Here is a 16,708-nt window from a genome sequence, read left to right as displayed (position 1 = left end):
TCTCCACTATATGAAGGCTATATAGTTAACTTGAAATGTCTTTTCTCCTTTCACTTTTAGCAGATGCTTAAATTAAATCTTACATAAGTGATCATTCTTTACAGCCATTGTATTATAGTTCAAGTGATGCATCTCAAACATACAATAGGTTCTACTAAGTAAATGAATACAGCCAATTTGAGCTTGTCACATTTTAATAGTGAAAGCATGAAGGCATTCATCACAGAATGACAGCCATTAACAATAATGCACTTAGAACAGTATATCTGAAATGTAAAACAAAAAACAGCTTCAACACAGAAAGTAACTCTTATAACTACAAACACATTTTTAAATGACAACACAAAGTTAACAATTTTAGTGAGCTTGATGCTCTTCCTGTCTTACAGGTACAGAGAGAACAGAGGCTCAGAATACAAGCATGCTACAGGTTGTGCGTCTGACGAATGTTTAGGGTGTCTCGCAGCATCAGGTCACGGAGTCGCCAAAGTGCATCTGCCATTGTCTTGTGGGCCCCCTTACTCTTCAGCCAGTGGGATGGTAGTCTGCTCTCTTGCTCTTTTGTGAGGCGCACATCTTGTTTTTGAACTAAAAGTACACAAATAAGACATTGAAATTATGCGTCTAGGGATATTCACCATTCAACATTCATTTGTTAATAACCTTTTAGGATAAATGAATATGATGTTAATATATGATATTATTTAAAATGTTTAATTAATGTGTAAAACATATATTTCAGTGCATGTGTCTAAGAGGATCATTGCATACCAAAAGAAATTGAAAGTCTACTGTATGGATTAATGCTCAAATCAAGGGTCACTGATAAAAGTTGGACAAGCAAAACCCAGAAAAACAGATCTACCAAGCTATGTTAGCCAGTGTGATGGTCATTTTATGAAGACTTAAATCACTTGCAATAAAAAACAAACAAAAACAGGATTAACCTGAGAGAGCTTGGTCCCACTTGCCAATGGTAGAGGATTCTGCAGTAAGGCCCTCAATGTATCTGAGGTATGCCTCAGAGTGGAGCAGCCGCTGAGACTTGGCTGGCGGGGACACAAACATCGGGGTGGAGGGCTGCTGGTGCGCAGGTTGTCCCATTTGGCTTTGTCCTGGGTACGGTGGTGGAGCCTGCTGTCCTGGGCCCATCAAACCCATCTAATGAAAATATTATGAGAACTCTTAATATTATTTTTCTGATTTAGATTGGAATTCACACAGCAACAATACCAACAATTGAGATAATTAAAGCCCCAATCTTCAACTGGTGTGTGTGTGTGTGTGTGTGTGTTGTGTGTGTGTTTTGTGTGTGTGTATATGGTAAACGATAAAGGCCAGTAAAACCTGGCTGGTTGGGGTGATCCTGATGTGGGTGTTTAATAAATACTAGTGCTAGTGCTAGTGCAGTGCCCGCTCAAAACGTGCCTGTTCAGAACAGGATGGTTGCTTGGCCTGTGGTATTGCTGCTTGCGGCTTACTCGAGAACCGCTCATTTCATGAACTTTACACTCACACTGCGCTTCCTTGCATCCTGAGTAATACACCTGCCATGACATAGTTGCATCACATACCCAAGTCGCGGCTCCTCACGATCAGAAACACAGATGAAATACACTCTGGTTCACAGGAAAAAACATCAAGAGCAGACTTTACCAATAGGCAAGGTAGGCAGCTGCTTGACCCCAAGGTAAAAAGGCACCAACAGCTATAGATTTATTATGATGTTTAGATATGAAACTTATTGTACCCTGAAATAATTAAAAGAAGGCCCCCAAAGCACTTAAAAACTGTATAACACTGACTTGCTGTGTACTTTTACATCATAGGATAACATTGTACTACTACATTTACCTGCCCGAGAAATGTTACTGGTTACATTGTAGAATCAGATTTACTCACAAAATACAATAATTAAAATATGATGCATTATTATTCAAACAACTATCTAGCATTGTATTAGAGTTGAAAGCTTTAGTATAATTTAAGTACCTTGTGCTGATATTGCCTCACTTCCACTTTAAGTAAACATTTGAATGCAGGACGTGTACACTGTATTAATACTTATACTTCAGAAAAAAAACATTTTGAGTAGGCCTACTTCTTTCTGGTTAGAGAAAGGGTGAAAAGTAAAGCAAGGCGCTGTTTGCCGGGGACCCAAGTCTAGCAGTCAGTTGTCAGTCAGAGTGAGCGCTCCTGGCATTCACGCTACTCTCCGGGGGAAATTCATTCCACTACGCCAAGTCCTCCCGTCCGCTCAGTGAAAATTTCAGCGACGGTGTACAGGCCGCTCTTATTATGATACATCCGTCATACAGGCAGCTGTGGAACCGGACCCAGGGGGGAGTCTGGGTGAGACGGAGGGAGCTGCCCGGAGGAAGAGAGGCTTTGCACAATCAGGCTCAGAGATGCCATTATCTTGTGCCTTTTGCTTAGAAGTGGTGAATTTACAGCTCACAGCAACGTCACACGATATAGTCTCTGGCTTTGGTTTGATATCTAGTTGTGTAAGCTATTTTATTTAGTTTCCTATTAGCGAAGTGGTCTGAGTCAATTTAATTTGGGCTTTTACTGTAAAGGGTAATAAAGCTAGCATTATGCACTGCTGTTTGTCAACATGGGAGTTAATAAAATTGCGTTGGCTGTCTTGGTTCAAGCTGGTTCAGATTACGGAGCCTCCATGTTTTTGTTTTATTACCCTCGGCTACAGTAGTTTGCACGTATTAGCTCAGAGGGTTAACTTGGCTTGTTTACTTTATTAGATTCCTTTCTTTTATAGATAGATGGGTTGGTCTACATCCGTACAGCAGCATGCTGCATGCGACGTCTTTCGCAAGAGGGTCGAACAACTTGACAAGATCCGGACCTACTCAAGACGGAGACTCCTGCCTTATGGTACGATGATTCTACAAATGTGACATGTTACTATTATGATATGATGAATCAACACTAAAATAATATTGGGTATGCGATATATACGAGGTGTAACTACAACCGAGCAAAATCATAAATTACTATATGAATATTTTAGATATTATTTTTGTAATTGCAAGCTGTGTTTCTTTAAGTAGTGTAGTATTTTAAGCTCATTGTAAGTTACTAAACATATGATAGGAATATTACACAGGGCATAAAATGATAGTGTGAATTGTGTTCCGATGTTTTGTGATACAGTAGGCATACCTTTGACAATTTTTTATAATGTTTTTATGAACAATATTACTGAATTTTATTATTCAGTGAGGAAAAAAGGTCCCACAAAAAAAGCTCTCCCCCCAATCCGTCAGTAGACATCCAAGCCAACTATTCCACATTTGATAAAACTAGAAAAAGAGACTAGATTTTTACTCTCATTTCTGAAAATCTTTTAGAATAGCTTTATGTGAACTTAGACTAATGAATTTCTTGATGTTATCCATGAGTGTCATACCTTTCTCTGAAAGCATAGATCTGTATCAGGGCAGCGACATGTATCTTAATTTACAAAGCCTTATAGATTACCTGGGATCCATGAATGTTTCCAAGACCACCTCCCATGCCACTGACACCTGTGGGGATATTCAACATCAAGACACTGTCAACAAGTGCAGCAGGCCACTTGATATCGGTTTTATATTACAAATGCTACATTCAAAGTTACATTACTGATATGATTTTGATCTACATTAGAACACTTGGGAATGCCAATTATGAATATATGAACTAAACTATCAGGTTTATTAGTTAGAGACACTGAATTTCTCTCAATGACACATTACCAACAAGTCTACTGGTAATGAGCAGGACAAACAACCAGGCCCCAGCTGAGGCGATATGCTCTCAACTGACTAGTCATCAACTCGAGGACCTCAGCCTATTGGTACAGGTAGCCCCTCCAGCAAGTCAGATTGGTAGACTGGAAGCAACTGGGTGGCAGGTGGGGTGGCTATAGCAGCACTCTTACCAAAGTACAGCATTCCAGGGAACCCAGGCATAACAGGCAGGAGATGTTGGGGAAAGACAGGCACCCCCATGTGATGTGGTGGCATGCCAGTCAAACTAACCATGCCTTCAACATGGCCCTGCAGGGGCATCATAGCCGGCCTATATGCACCCATCATACCTTCTTAGGAAGGAATAGTAGTACACAAGACAGCAACATGTATCAGTCAAACATGCATCAACTATTGCACTACCAAGCATGCAGAAACATGTTACAATATATGCTTTAATTGAATCACCGGAGCATTATTATGGATATGAATGGAAATAAAGGCCACACACATGCACTACTGTCAAGCACAAAGGGTTCAAAATGAACTTCTTCGTTCACCAGCCAAACGGTTAGTGGATGTTCAAATGTGACCGGCCACTGAATAGAATATTACCATTGTTTTTTTGGCTGATGAGTGAAGCAAATCTAACAGCCACTTCCATATTTTACCAGCATTTGGCTGGTGGATGGTGCTAATTTTGAACCCGGCAAGCACTAATTAATTTGAAGTCCCCAAATCCTCAAATTAGGGTACAGCAACGTTTATACTTCATGGTCTGCATTCAAATACAGATATGAGGAGTCTACAGTACCATGATGCGAAGAATACTGTACAACAATCAAGATTTGGGCTTATCAATTAATGAAATGATGTTAGAAGCAACTTAAAATTAAATCAGGACACGGCAACAACACAAACATGCTAACATAGGTGTGATTAGGAAACTTAAACATGTGAATACATCTAGCAGTTCAGCTTCTTATTTCAGCCTTTTAGTGTACACTGGGGATCCATCTGCATCTATGAGGGGTTACCTGACACAGGCGTCATGCTGGGATTTAGCATCCCCATGGGGATTGGGGGAGGAACCACCCCCATCAGTGCCCCTACTGGGGTACCTGCTCTAGGGGACGTCTGATGGTGGGCCCTGTCACGCTCCTGCTGCTCTGCCACTTTAGCTGCTCGCTCTGCAACACAATAAAGACAAGCATAGGGTGTTAACTGTATATGGTTCACAATTCTTGAAAAACAAAACTCTTGATCAAGAATTTCGCTTACCTTCATATTCTGCTTTTCTGGAACTCTCCAGGTTCCGCCACTCTGTGCCGACGAGGCGGCTCAGCTCCCCAAAGGAGAAGTCTGGGTGCTGGGCTTTGATGACCGCTCGCATCTCACTGCTGAACAGGATGTAGCCACTCATGTTGATCTTCCTCTTTGAGCCCTCCTTCTTTGAAAGGCCCTTTATGGATTTTGGTGTAGACTTCCAACAAAACAGACCAGAAGAATTCACAAAAAAAGCTACAAACAACATTATCGTGTGTTAGTTTGCAGAGAAACATTTACATTTGTAAGTAAGTACTTCCACCCTGACCTGCGGAGGAGTGTAAGGCATGATATCCATGTCACTAGACATGGAAGATTGCATCCGGGAACGAGACTGGTCCCCTAGCTCGCCATCATCATCCCCAAGATCCTCTAGCTCCTCATCTGTCATATCAGCAAACTTGGCCTCCAGTTCCTCAATTTTCTTGTCCAGCAGAGGGGATGGCTCTTTCTGAGGCACTATGATCTTCCTATACAAGACAAAAAAGAATGTAATAAAAAAAGATGTATCCCCTTTTTCCAAACAAATCCCTCATCTAGGAAGAACTAGCTGCCATACTAAGTTCTTGCTCGGGGGGGATAAAAGGTTTCTGTATTTAGGATCAGTGCATTTTTGTTTGTTTTTTTAAGATTATTTTTTGGGGCTTTATTTGAAAGTGTATAGACATGAAAGCGGGAGAGAGATGGGGGATGACAAGCAGCAAAGAGCTGCAGGACTCAGCCAACATGGGGCGAATGCTCTTACTAGGTGAGCTAGAGGCCGCCCCTAATTTGTAGTTATTTAACAAAGATTTTTTTTTCTTTCCTTTTGCCGCTGCCAACAGTAACATTTTTAGCATTTATTTTTTGACAGGACAGCTGAAGACATGAAAGGGGAAATGCAGCAAGGGCCTGCTGCGTAGAGGAGTAAACCTCTATATATGGGCGCCCGCTCTACCAACTGAGCTATCCGGGCACCCCCATTAACAGTTAATTTAAAGTATGTAAAAGTTTTCCACCTAAAATAGTAGATTTCGTCCTCCACCACTTTGCCAGAGAGTGAAAAGCGCTTGAGACCCTTGAACTTCTTCATCTGCTTCTCACTCTCAATATAGCGGCTCTCACAGAGCAAAACGTTCTCTTCAGGCACTTCAGTCGGCCGACATGACAGGTAGTCTTTAAAGCACGACACCACACACTTCCCTTTGAAACAAGAAAATGGACTCAGTGAATGTGTAAATGTTTTCAATCAATTACATACATGAAACTTTATATACTGCAGAATTTGTGAAAAAACAAAGTGTTGGTATTCAGTTCAACAGCAAGGAGGGTACCTATGATGCAGGTCATAGGGCAAGTCTCCTCAAGGTTGCTAAGGAACACTTCCTTCTTGTAGAACATCTTAGTGGGCTCATGCTCCGTTTCCTCTGGATGGATGAAGATTGGACCAAAGAAGTAGCCGGCTCCATCTCGCATCCACATTTTCTCAATCCTGTTCAATATATATTTTTAAAAAGCTGCATTAGATTGGAAACCAGAGAACCTTTGTATTTTTACAAATACACCACTATGCCACTGAGCCAAACTCCCTGTGTTCCAAATTTTCCCACTTTACCGCAATATTGTCAGAAAAGGAATGTATTTACTCTACCTGCCCACTCGGTGGCGCACTAGTCCATGTGAACCAATGTAAACACAGTCTCCGACTTTCAGCCACAGGTTGTTGTAGTAGAGCTGCTCGTAGTATTGACACCCTGGCTCCCCATTGGTCATATCTATTGGAACATCCTCCCTCTCCTGCAGACACAAATTGTTTTCCTGAATGTAGTCTGCGTTATTGTAAGTGTGTACTTAAAAACATAAATAAAAAAAAAAACTGGTATTTACCTTGTCTACAATACCATCTGTCATTTTGATTTCATCCACCATCTCTGGTGGTTTCTCCTCTTGTTTGGGGGCAAACATGGATGCCACACGGACAACAGGGAGAGGAACCTCTCTGGGAACAAACCGAACAGAGCTCAAGGGCATGGTCCACATCTTGATCTTCTTGAAGGACTTGGACTTGGCAGAGTAGCGCGACTCACAGACATAGACATCCTCGGCTCTGAAGCCTTCTGGGTGAAGTTTGAAGTACTCCTTGAATTCCACACACCATAAACATTTGGTCAACGCTCAATACACAGCCGATGCTCCAAAACAAAACCTTCGACCTAACAATTGTATTGGAAAAAAGACAGCATTTACCTTTACAAACATGACCACACATTTGCCTAGAATCTTGCTGAGAGGCGCTTTGTTGTAATAGTCGCTTTTAAAAACTTCCTTCTCCAAGAACTTCCTTGTGGCGAGATGAAATGTTTCATTTGGTCTGTAGAACCAGCAGCCATACAGCCACTTTTCACCTGCGTTTATCAGAGGTGGAGAAAACTTGAAAATGATCTTAGTAAATTGGAACACTAACTGAAGATACTGTACCATTAACAACAACAACAAAAAAATGCTTTTCTGACAAAAAATACAATAATGAGACTGACCAGTGTCGTCTTGCCAAAGGCGTTCAATGTAGATGATATGAGGCTGGAGGTTTGGCTCTGCAGGCTCCACATACACATAGTCTCCCACATGGTACATGCTGTCTTTGAAGCTGCAATCCTGACTGTATGTGCGTTGCAGGCTAGACTGCCATGCTCCTCCAACAGAGTCCTCTCTCTTCTCAGCTTCTGGGAATTCACAAGTGACTCAGTAAAGCAATGTAACAGTATATGCTGAGACAACGTATGACAGAACTTCCATGTACTGTGAACTTTAATATATAGTACCCCTTTTTTCCTCTTCCCTCTTGATTTTGTCCTCCTCAAACTCTTTGGGGAGCTTCTCCTTCTTCTCCTTTTCCACATCACTATGCAGATGTTTGGAGGTGTAGCTGAGAGCAGGGGACATCAAGATCTCGCCGTTCTTACACAGCTCATCTCTGATCCGGATGAAGAACTGCTGCAGTTCCACAGCATCTTCAAAGATCTCGGAATCTGTCCTGTATTATGCATTTGGTGTAACACAATTTTAGCTTTGTTTTTTTAATACAATAATCCTACAACATCGATGCATAAAAAGATAAATCGACAACGGATCTGATTTTGTACAAGGATGGTCAAACAGCACCTCACCTATTCAACCGTCTGGCCTTTTCCAGAACTTCAAACATGTGGTCTTGAAACACATCCAGTCTCTTATAACGCCCTCGGTCTACATTAGTCCTGATAATCTCAAAGTTGAGTGGTGGCTTCTCAGGATTTGTAGGATCTAGGGCGGGAATCTCGGCAAGTGAATCACTGTAGCAACGGCCCTCGTCATCTTGGTGACCGAGCACGGAAACAAAGAGGCTGCGGATAAGTTCCTGGATAAGCCGGGGCACATCAGGCACATGGGCGTCATCTCCTCCCTCCAGGTCCCGCCTTGTCTCTAACAGCACCCTGTGCAGCATAAGGGCGTCGCGGTAAATCAGAGACTCAGGTTCGTTGTAAGTACAGGCATTGTTGAACATTAGCACCAAGTCCTCCACCAGTGCATCCACATCCTGGTACTTATTAGCCAACATGTGGCTCTTGATCTTCTCCATGTCCACAGGTTTCTTGATGGCTATGTAGTAATCAGGCAGCTCAGCGCGAGACGGCAGCCGCAGGAAGATGGTGCTAAGGCGGCGGCCCCGCTTATCTGTGAAGTTCTTGACAGCCTCATAAAGCTCATTCAGCTTCTGCTGTAAGGGTGTTAGGTACTTGGACTTCTTCAGAGTAATGCTGCTCTTTCCTGCAATCAAATAAATAAAGTGTACCTGTTTTTTTAATAATAACAACATAACACTTTCTTGGCTTTTATTATGTAGTAGAATAGTGGAAAAGTGGAAGTAAATCTGGCTGTCAAAGTACTTATTTTCAACTTTGGGGACATCATGTCATCCTCATCCGTTGCTGGCCCAAGATCCTTGCGTCTGTCTTTCATAATCTTCTCTAGGATGTCAGCATCGTTGTAGACCTTGAACACAACAAAGAAGGGCATCATTAGGAGCTCCAGGTACCTGGATAAAGATTGTTTTCTCAGGCTACATTTGACTTACAATTATTTACATACAAATACCAAACAGATCTTACCTGGGAGCCTTCTTCATTGTAGTGTCGAGCATTGCGGAACATCAGCTTCATTTCCTCCACCATTGCATCTTCAGTCATGTACTTGTCTGAGCGGATGTTGTGTTCAATGGTCCTGAGGTCCATTGGTTCCAGGATGACTTTGTAGTAGTCGGGATAGTCCTTCTTCGAGGGCTTGACCATGAAGAGGTCACACAGTCTCCGACCAGTGCCAGCTTCTCGCGCCTCAGCCACAGCAGCAAACAGAGCTTTCATTCGGTTTTTCTTTGTATTCTTCTTGTGACTGGAAGCAAAATGCAGATCAACTGACACTCTACCTCCACGGAAGAAAAAAACAACAAGTAGCTACAGAAATCTGCGTATGTAAAAGTGTCAACCTTTTTCTTTTTGTGCTGCTGGTATCAGAAGTAGCAGAGGAGAGCATACTGTCTCCATCATCATCATCTCTCTGTAAAAGCTCCTTTCTCTTCATCTACACAGATAGCAGGTAATAGATACATCAAATGGCTATAATGCCACTAACAAATGCCACAAAGCTGACAAAAAGTGTGCATTGGGACTGACCTGCTGAATGTGTTGGAGTTTGAGTGCACGCTTGTAGATGGAGGAGTGAGGAACATTGTAGCGTTTGGCATTCTCAAACATCCGCATCAGATCAGAGTCGATATGCTCGACACTCTCATATTCATTGTTCTTCATCTTGTTCCTGTGGGGAATTACGGGCTCTCACATTTGGAAAGGAGGGCACAGAAATACTGTACTGTACAGTGAGTGTGTGTGATGCCGTAAGGGGTAGAAAATAAAAAGAGAGAATGTTGGTGAAACAAAAGAAAAACCAATGATGAAAACATGAATTAAAAAAAATATGACAGCAGAGGCAGAATGGGTTTGATCCAAGTTCAATTCTGAGAAATTTCTGCTTGGAAAGATTGTATAAAATTACAGATTTTTATATTATATTACAATAAATCGTTTTATTGAATAAACTACTTGATGTAAGACATATTGAATTTTTCTGGTAGATGTGTTCTGACACTGAATTCACAGCATCTATTGAGACACTAATAAAAAGTTGTTTTTTCTTCACTTGATAACCAAATCTATTTCCATATGCAAACTATGCAAAATTAATTACATATGACAAATTATTACATATGACAATAAATACTACATACTACATACTCTTAATTAATTGATATTCACTCCCCCGAATCGATATTGGATACTTTATTTTCTAAGAGGCTACTTTTATCAATGGACTTTCCAGGTAAGGTATTTAGAAAATCCACTTTGATGTAAAAAATGTTAAAAAAAAAATATGCATATGTCAAATCTGTGTTGAATATAGGTGAGACCGATTATAATTCAAGTTGTACATTTGTCTGGGCCTTGTTGCCACAAGCATATGAAAAGATCCTCAGTGCTAGATCTGTCATACTTGATCTGATGGAGGCAGATGGGTTGACTGATCTGGTGGTAGTAGTCGGGGTAGTCCTTTCTGGAGGGCAGTTGCAGGAAAGGCTCAGAGATCAGCTGGCCCTGGCTGTTCCTGGCACCTCGCACAGCCTCATACAGCTGGAAGATGGGATTATTCATGTCCATGTTAGAGGTCATACTCTCTGCTTCAGATTCCCCCTCATCATAGTGGACAGAACCTGAGAAACACAGGAGGAGATGAATAAATAATAACACACCCGTCAATTACACCAATTCATTGTACAGAGCATCTGCATGTCTGATGCACGTAAGATAATGAGGTAAAGATGTACCAGAGAGTATGCCTTCCTCATCACTTTCATACTGAAGAGCCATGGTGATAGCTGAGAGGCGGTCTCCCTGGGCTGACCTTCTATTCCTGACAGAGACCGACAGAACAAGTCAGTTAAAAATTTAAATGGACTTTATTCCTCATTTAGTCTCATATTCACCTGATACGAATGCTGGACTTGATTGGTTCTCCATGTTCCATCTCAGACTTCTTTTGTGTAAATATCTTTTTGATGGTGTTTGCATCCTGGAACACATACATAGGTGATAGGTATGCATGTGAAACTCTGCGAACATCCAGCATGCATCATAATCTCATTTACACTCTCACCTTAAACACTTGAGATCCAGGCTCATTATAAGTTTTGGCATTCTTGACCAGCAAATCTACATCTTTAGCCATGGCACTGACACTCCTGTAGTGGCTCAACTAAAAGCAAATACATTTATTGGACAGTTTTATCAACAAAATGCGTTGAATGACTACATCAATATCTAACAGAGAAAAGTGAATAGCGTACCTGAATCTTTTGAGCGACAATTTTCAGATCTATTGGTTCCTTAATGATGGCATAATAATCTGGGTATTGCTAAACGAAAAAAGGCAAACTACACATCAAAGCCGAGTCACTCATTCTAATGATCATGTCTTAAGTCACATGGAAGGTGCTCGTACCATTTTGGAGGGAAGCTTTTGAAACAGCTCGCTGACCAGTCGGCCAGTGGGCTCAGTGTAAGACACCACAGCATCAAGGAGCTGCTCAAGGACTTCTTTCAAACAGGTAGGTGCACTCTGTCATACACAAGTTGTCACACCGTTTAGGTAAGGATATACTACATCACCCTCAATGATATACAGAATAATTACTATGCAAATTAATACAAAATCCTCCAAATGATGTTTGATTCTGACCTAAAGATTTATATTGTTAGCAGTACATGTACTGAATGAAGAGTCATAATAAATCCATGTTTTCAGTAAAGTGTATGTGTGTGTATGTGTGTGTGTGTGTGTGTGTGTGTGTGTGTGTGTGTGTGTGTGTGTGTGTGTGTGTGTGTCACCTCATCCTCAGTAGACCCTCCGGGGTTGTCTTGTACATCATACCCATCTTCATCATCATCATCATATTCGCCTCGCTGAACAAATTCATTCTTGGTTCGCAGGTAAAGGTCCCAAAGTTTACAGGCTGCTCTGTACTCAGGACTGTCAGACTACACACGGACGGACACAAGCAATACATATTATAAATGTAGGTCCATATCATCATTTCATTTTCTGCGCAAAGACTTGTACACAATTGTTACCTTATAATATGTTTTTGCATTGTTGAATAAGAGTTGAAAGTCGCTAGTGAGTTGTTCAACATCATCATACTCCTCCATCTTTAATTTCTGCTGGATCTTCATCATGTCAATAGGCTGAGACACCACATGATAATAGTCTGGTTGATTCCTGTAAGAAAAGAGTTTTGTTTTGTTTGTGGGGTTTTTTAACATTTTTTCTTATTTAATGTTTGTGTTGAATTACTTGACTGATATTAAAGGATGTAATTATATGCACATATCATCCCTTTCCTCACCTTCGTTTAGGGGCTCTGATGAACAGCTCACACAACATCCTGCCCTGATCATCCTTGTAATCTCTGATTGTGTTGTACAGTTCATGACACACAGCAATCTGCAAGGCAAAGGATGAAACACCGAAAAATATCTGCATCCTTTCCCATGTCAATTTGTTAATCTGTGTGGTAGTATAATTCTGACAATACGTTAACATGGGCTGTTCTCGAAATACTGAAAATGAATACAGTAGCAAACAAATATTTGATATGTAAGGATGTAGTGGAATAATGGAGTCCTGAGGAGAGAAGGAAGTCACACTCCCTCTATGTGTGTTGTAATACAAGTTTCTATGTTCTTTGTTTTGATAGCCTGTCTGCCAGCATGCACTAACATACATGGGGCCGTTTAAAAAACGTTGACTTTCACGTATTTGAGAACAGTCTGTGAGAGCCGTGTGGGGACAATCCCAGCCCGCTTTTTTTCCTTCAGTATTTTGAGTACAGCCCCTTTAAAAGAAAAATTTAAATTTGTAAATTTACAGGATCCACAGTTGGAATGTTTGAGGTCCTTCTCCTCTTTCTCCCAATTGAAGACACTAACGATGAAGTCTGGCTATCGTCAAAATCTCCTCCACTCACACTGCTTGAGGGGGATGTCGCCCTTCTCCTTTTCAAAGCCATGGCAAACCCCTGAGGTAAAGAGCCAGTAAAGTAACATGTATCACTACATGGAGACAATATTACATTAGGAGCTATGAACATTGCATACTCAGTGTCCAACAGTATCTAAACAGTGTACACTATAGAGACTGAGAGAATAATCTCAATGAGGGACACAGCTTTGCCATCTATGCATAGGTGTCATGTACACTGGGGACATGTCCCCTGTGCCCACCACTTTTTGAAATGGTCACTTTTGAAAAGCAAATTTGCTGAAAATGTTCTGAAAAATAGAACACAGAAATCACAGGTATGTTTTGAATGTGCAGAAGGTTTATTTATGCTGCATACATATAATATTCCACCATTATTTTAGCATAGAAATTCACCAGAATGCAGGAAATTAAGTGTTTAATGCTAGAAATGTCCTGGGGGGATGCTGGAATTGAAAATGCACTCTTGTATGGATAACTGTTACTTGTGCAGTCGACATTGTTGTGCATTTTATGCTGTGAGTAGGCCTATTTTTTTTATATTGTATTTCCTTTTGATCCAGCATAATGCATTTTTTCCCTACTTGCCGTAATTATCTACTCTGACCTCAAAGCAATCTCCCCATTACATACAAAAAAAAATTTCATCTGAGCCCTTATGTCCCCACCACTTTTGAACCCAAAGGGCCCTTGCATCCATGCCACGTAATACAGAATAGTTCCCTTTTAAAAAAGTGTCATTTATCTAGCTTCCTCACAAACCATTTTTCCAAATTTGATTTTAAAACATACACAGCCAATTTTATAACTAACTACAGCTGACAAAACTTCTCTCTCCTGCTCAGTGTGTTTGCTCACTTTAGTTGTTGCCATGTTTGCTAGAAACTGGGGGACATTCGAACAGATGGGCAATAAATAGTGGTTTACAATAGGTGATGTGGAATATTGTGAATCATATGCAGTTGTTGTCTTCGTTAATGCTACAAATACATGGTAGTTCTGCTTTGGCTTCACATAGTCATACTGCATGTAACCTAGTCATCCTGATGTTGTTTTCTTTCTTTTTTAATCTTTAACAGACTAAACATCAAATTTAAAAACGGCTTCTTCCCCTTTATGACAAACCTCTCTCCTATCAAATGCAACAGACTTCTGCTGTGAATGGGAAGCTATGACTACCAATACTGAAGAACTGAGTAATTGTTAATGACAAATTTTTCACAGCACACATTTTGTTTGTTGTGGTAGTAATAACACAACCGTTCTGTTCACGTGTGTGACAGTGAACCAGCATGCACAGTACCAGGACCCTGAAACTGAAGCACCTAAAATACTGTCAACGCAACTGTCTTAGATTGTTCTGACTATGTTCTACAGCTTCACTTTTACTGTTTGTTTTTTTTAAATGGGGGAAATTGAGGAGTAAGGTCACGTTACCTCTAAAGAAGCATGACAACATTTGTCAAAATGGTAGAAAACATGAAAATAAAAATGTAAGAATATTTTAGTTAGAGTTAATATTTGTCTTAATTGTAAGTCACAGATATACTATTATGAATGCTCACATATGTCATGATAAGTAATTTCCTTTTCATGTCACCCCAAATAATTTCTCCTATCAAATGGCAACCGAAATAATGGTAAGGGTGTTTTTCAACAGGCCCTTTTGTCTCCTAGTAGGTTTTATGCTCTTTATTGTCAGACGTTGTTAGAAGGTGACAACCACACCAGCTCATTATTATCACCTGAAATGACATTTCTACGAACGGACACCAATGATGCTGGCATGTCTGGAGGTTTGGCTCAAAATGTTAACCGCTCTCCCTAATGTCATCTAACTGCGTGCAGACTGCAGTCCAGTGTGCACACATCAGCAGTAAGCTAGCACACAGTGCCGCAGCTGTCCACCTACCTGTCACTCAGTGTGGTCAGGTACTTACCACAGAACAGCTAACGTTAGCTACAGTTAAAGGTTAGCTAGCCTTCAACGTTAACTAGTTAGAGCCGAGACAAAGGCATCACTGTAAAAACGTCTAACGTTACAAAGCTGCCGTTAAGTGAAACTACGACACCTGATGGAAAATATTTCAGTTTTACCACTTGACATAGTTGTGTGCTTACCTTCTTGGAGCACGTTACTAGAATCACAAAATCTTTAATAATCAAGAAAGCCAATCACTTATCGATTTTAGACCAGGAGACAGAAGTGTGAAGGTAGCAACAATTTAATTGTCACTTCCGTTTGTTCACCTTCAGAATAAAAGCGTATCTGATTTATTCCTAGTGCGTTTTACGTAATTTAAATGATTCTTTCCCCTTTTTCTCGCTTTAACCGGCTTTAACGTGGGATGTTTGATAGGCTGGTCGCATAACGGTGCCCACTTTAGTATTTAGAAGCCATGGCACTTTTACACAATTAAAAAAAAAAGAAAAATGTGTAAAGTAGTGAGCTCAACAGAGTTCCTGTTAGTTAAATTCAACTTTACACATCGCCATTAAATCTCTTCCTTTTGACTGAACAAAACCACTTCAGTCCTGTAACCTACATAAAACGACACCATCAGTTTAACGTTACGTCAAGGCCTATAGTTACTAACACAGACATTAATCCTGTTTTAAATCAAATTGAGCATATATATCCCCAATGGCTCATTTTGTCACCTTCACCACCATCAAGAGAACCCCTTTTTCCATGAATGATGTGAAGAGACAGTTTTTGCATCTTGAAGAATCATTTTAAAATCCATTAGTGTTGGAGTTAGCCCAGTAAACAGCTAACCTTCAAGGAATGTTCCCTGAACATTCTCTAAAGGTAAAAAAGACGTACAGAGAACCTTCAGGGTTCTCTGAAGGTTATGTTTTAAAAACCTTCAGAGAACGATCAGGGAACAATTATAACTTATTTTGTTATCAGCCAGGGAACGTGCTCTGAAGGTTCTCTAATACTAAAGGTGTGTATATGTCTGTGCATGCGTGGTTTACAACCACGCCGTTGACTCTCCTGTCAATAATAACTAGGCTACCTATAATAACTTGTATGGTGAGTTTCACATTACAAGAACTCTGAGGGAAATGGATGACTTTAGGCTTACCCAATGACACAACTTGTCCTCTTAACATAGTACTATACTATTTTCTGTTATACAAACTAAATTACCCTGAACATGATTTCCTTTTCCTTGGAATACAACTCATTTGGTCAATAGTTTTCACTATCAATGTGACTTCAGACATTTTCATGATGTCATTTCAGTTGATTCTTCTCTTGACTGTTTATTGTGATATTGTGACACTATCAGGCTTTTTTTTTTCATTGATACACTTGGTCATATTTAAAAAATGTGGTATAACCTGTTCAAGACTAGGAGTGGCAATCACGAAAACTCTGTAAGGGTGTTGAAAGAATGAAAAAAATTCTTTGTGAACACTTTGTGGAGGTCATTTATCTCCTTTAATGTGGGGCTACTATTTGTTTTTTCTTCAATCAAATTATATCTACTGTTTTGCCAAATGTCATTGATAAT

General features: G+C 40.4%; 1 protein-coding gene across 2 annotated transcripts; it reads right to left on the bottom strand.

Moving 5' to 3' along the window:
* Positions 1-176: 176 nt before the first annotated feature.
* On the bottom strand, positions 177-15,408 carry LOC114554666 (protein polybromo-1). 2 transcript variants are annotated; one of them, XM_028576637.1, is made up of 30 exons: positions 15,306-15,408; positions 13,072-13,221; positions 12,550-12,647; positions 12,275-12,422; positions 12,032-12,181; positions 11,646-11,762; positions 11,491-11,559; positions 11,301-11,399; positions 11,131-11,216; positions 10,972-11,057; positions 10,641-10,857; positions 9,767-9,908; positions 9,580-9,674; positions 9,206-9,485; positions 8,984-9,089; positions 8,225-8,864; positions 7,880-8,091; positions 7,595-7,780; positions 7,305-7,462; positions 6,945-7,196; positions 6,709-6,854; positions 6,392-6,549; positions 6,077-6,260; positions 5,347-5,548; positions 5,034-5,235; positions 4,790-4,942; positions 3,944-4,105; positions 3,502-3,548; positions 948-1,161; positions 177-588 (listed from the first exon to the last, which is right to left on the bottom strand). In XM_028576637.1, the coding sequence occupies exons 2-30, from the start codon at positions 13,210-13,212 to the stop codon at positions 425-427; spliced, it is 4,914 nt and encodes a 1,637-aa protein (XP_028432438.1). In that variant the 5' UTR covers positions 13,213-13,221; positions 15,306-15,408; the 3' UTR covers positions 177-424. The 2 variants fall into 2 exon arrangements, with proteins under 2 accessions (XP_028432438.1, XP_028432439.1); XM_028576638.1 differs by having other exon boundaries at positions 13,171-13,221.
* Between the last annotated feature and the right edge of the window lie 1,300 nt (positions 15,409-16,708).

This window comes from Perca flavescens, chromosome 4 (genome assembly GCF_004354835.1).
Source record: "Perca flavescens isolate YP-PL-M2 chromosome 4, PFLA_1.0, whole genome shotgun sequence".
Classification (NCBI taxonomy): domain Eukaryota; kingdom Metazoa; phylum Chordata; class Actinopteri; order Perciformes; family Percidae; genus Perca; species Perca flavescens.
The sequence above is the reverse complement of the archived record's forward strand: the minus strand, read 5'-3'. Positions and strand labels throughout refer to the sequence as shown.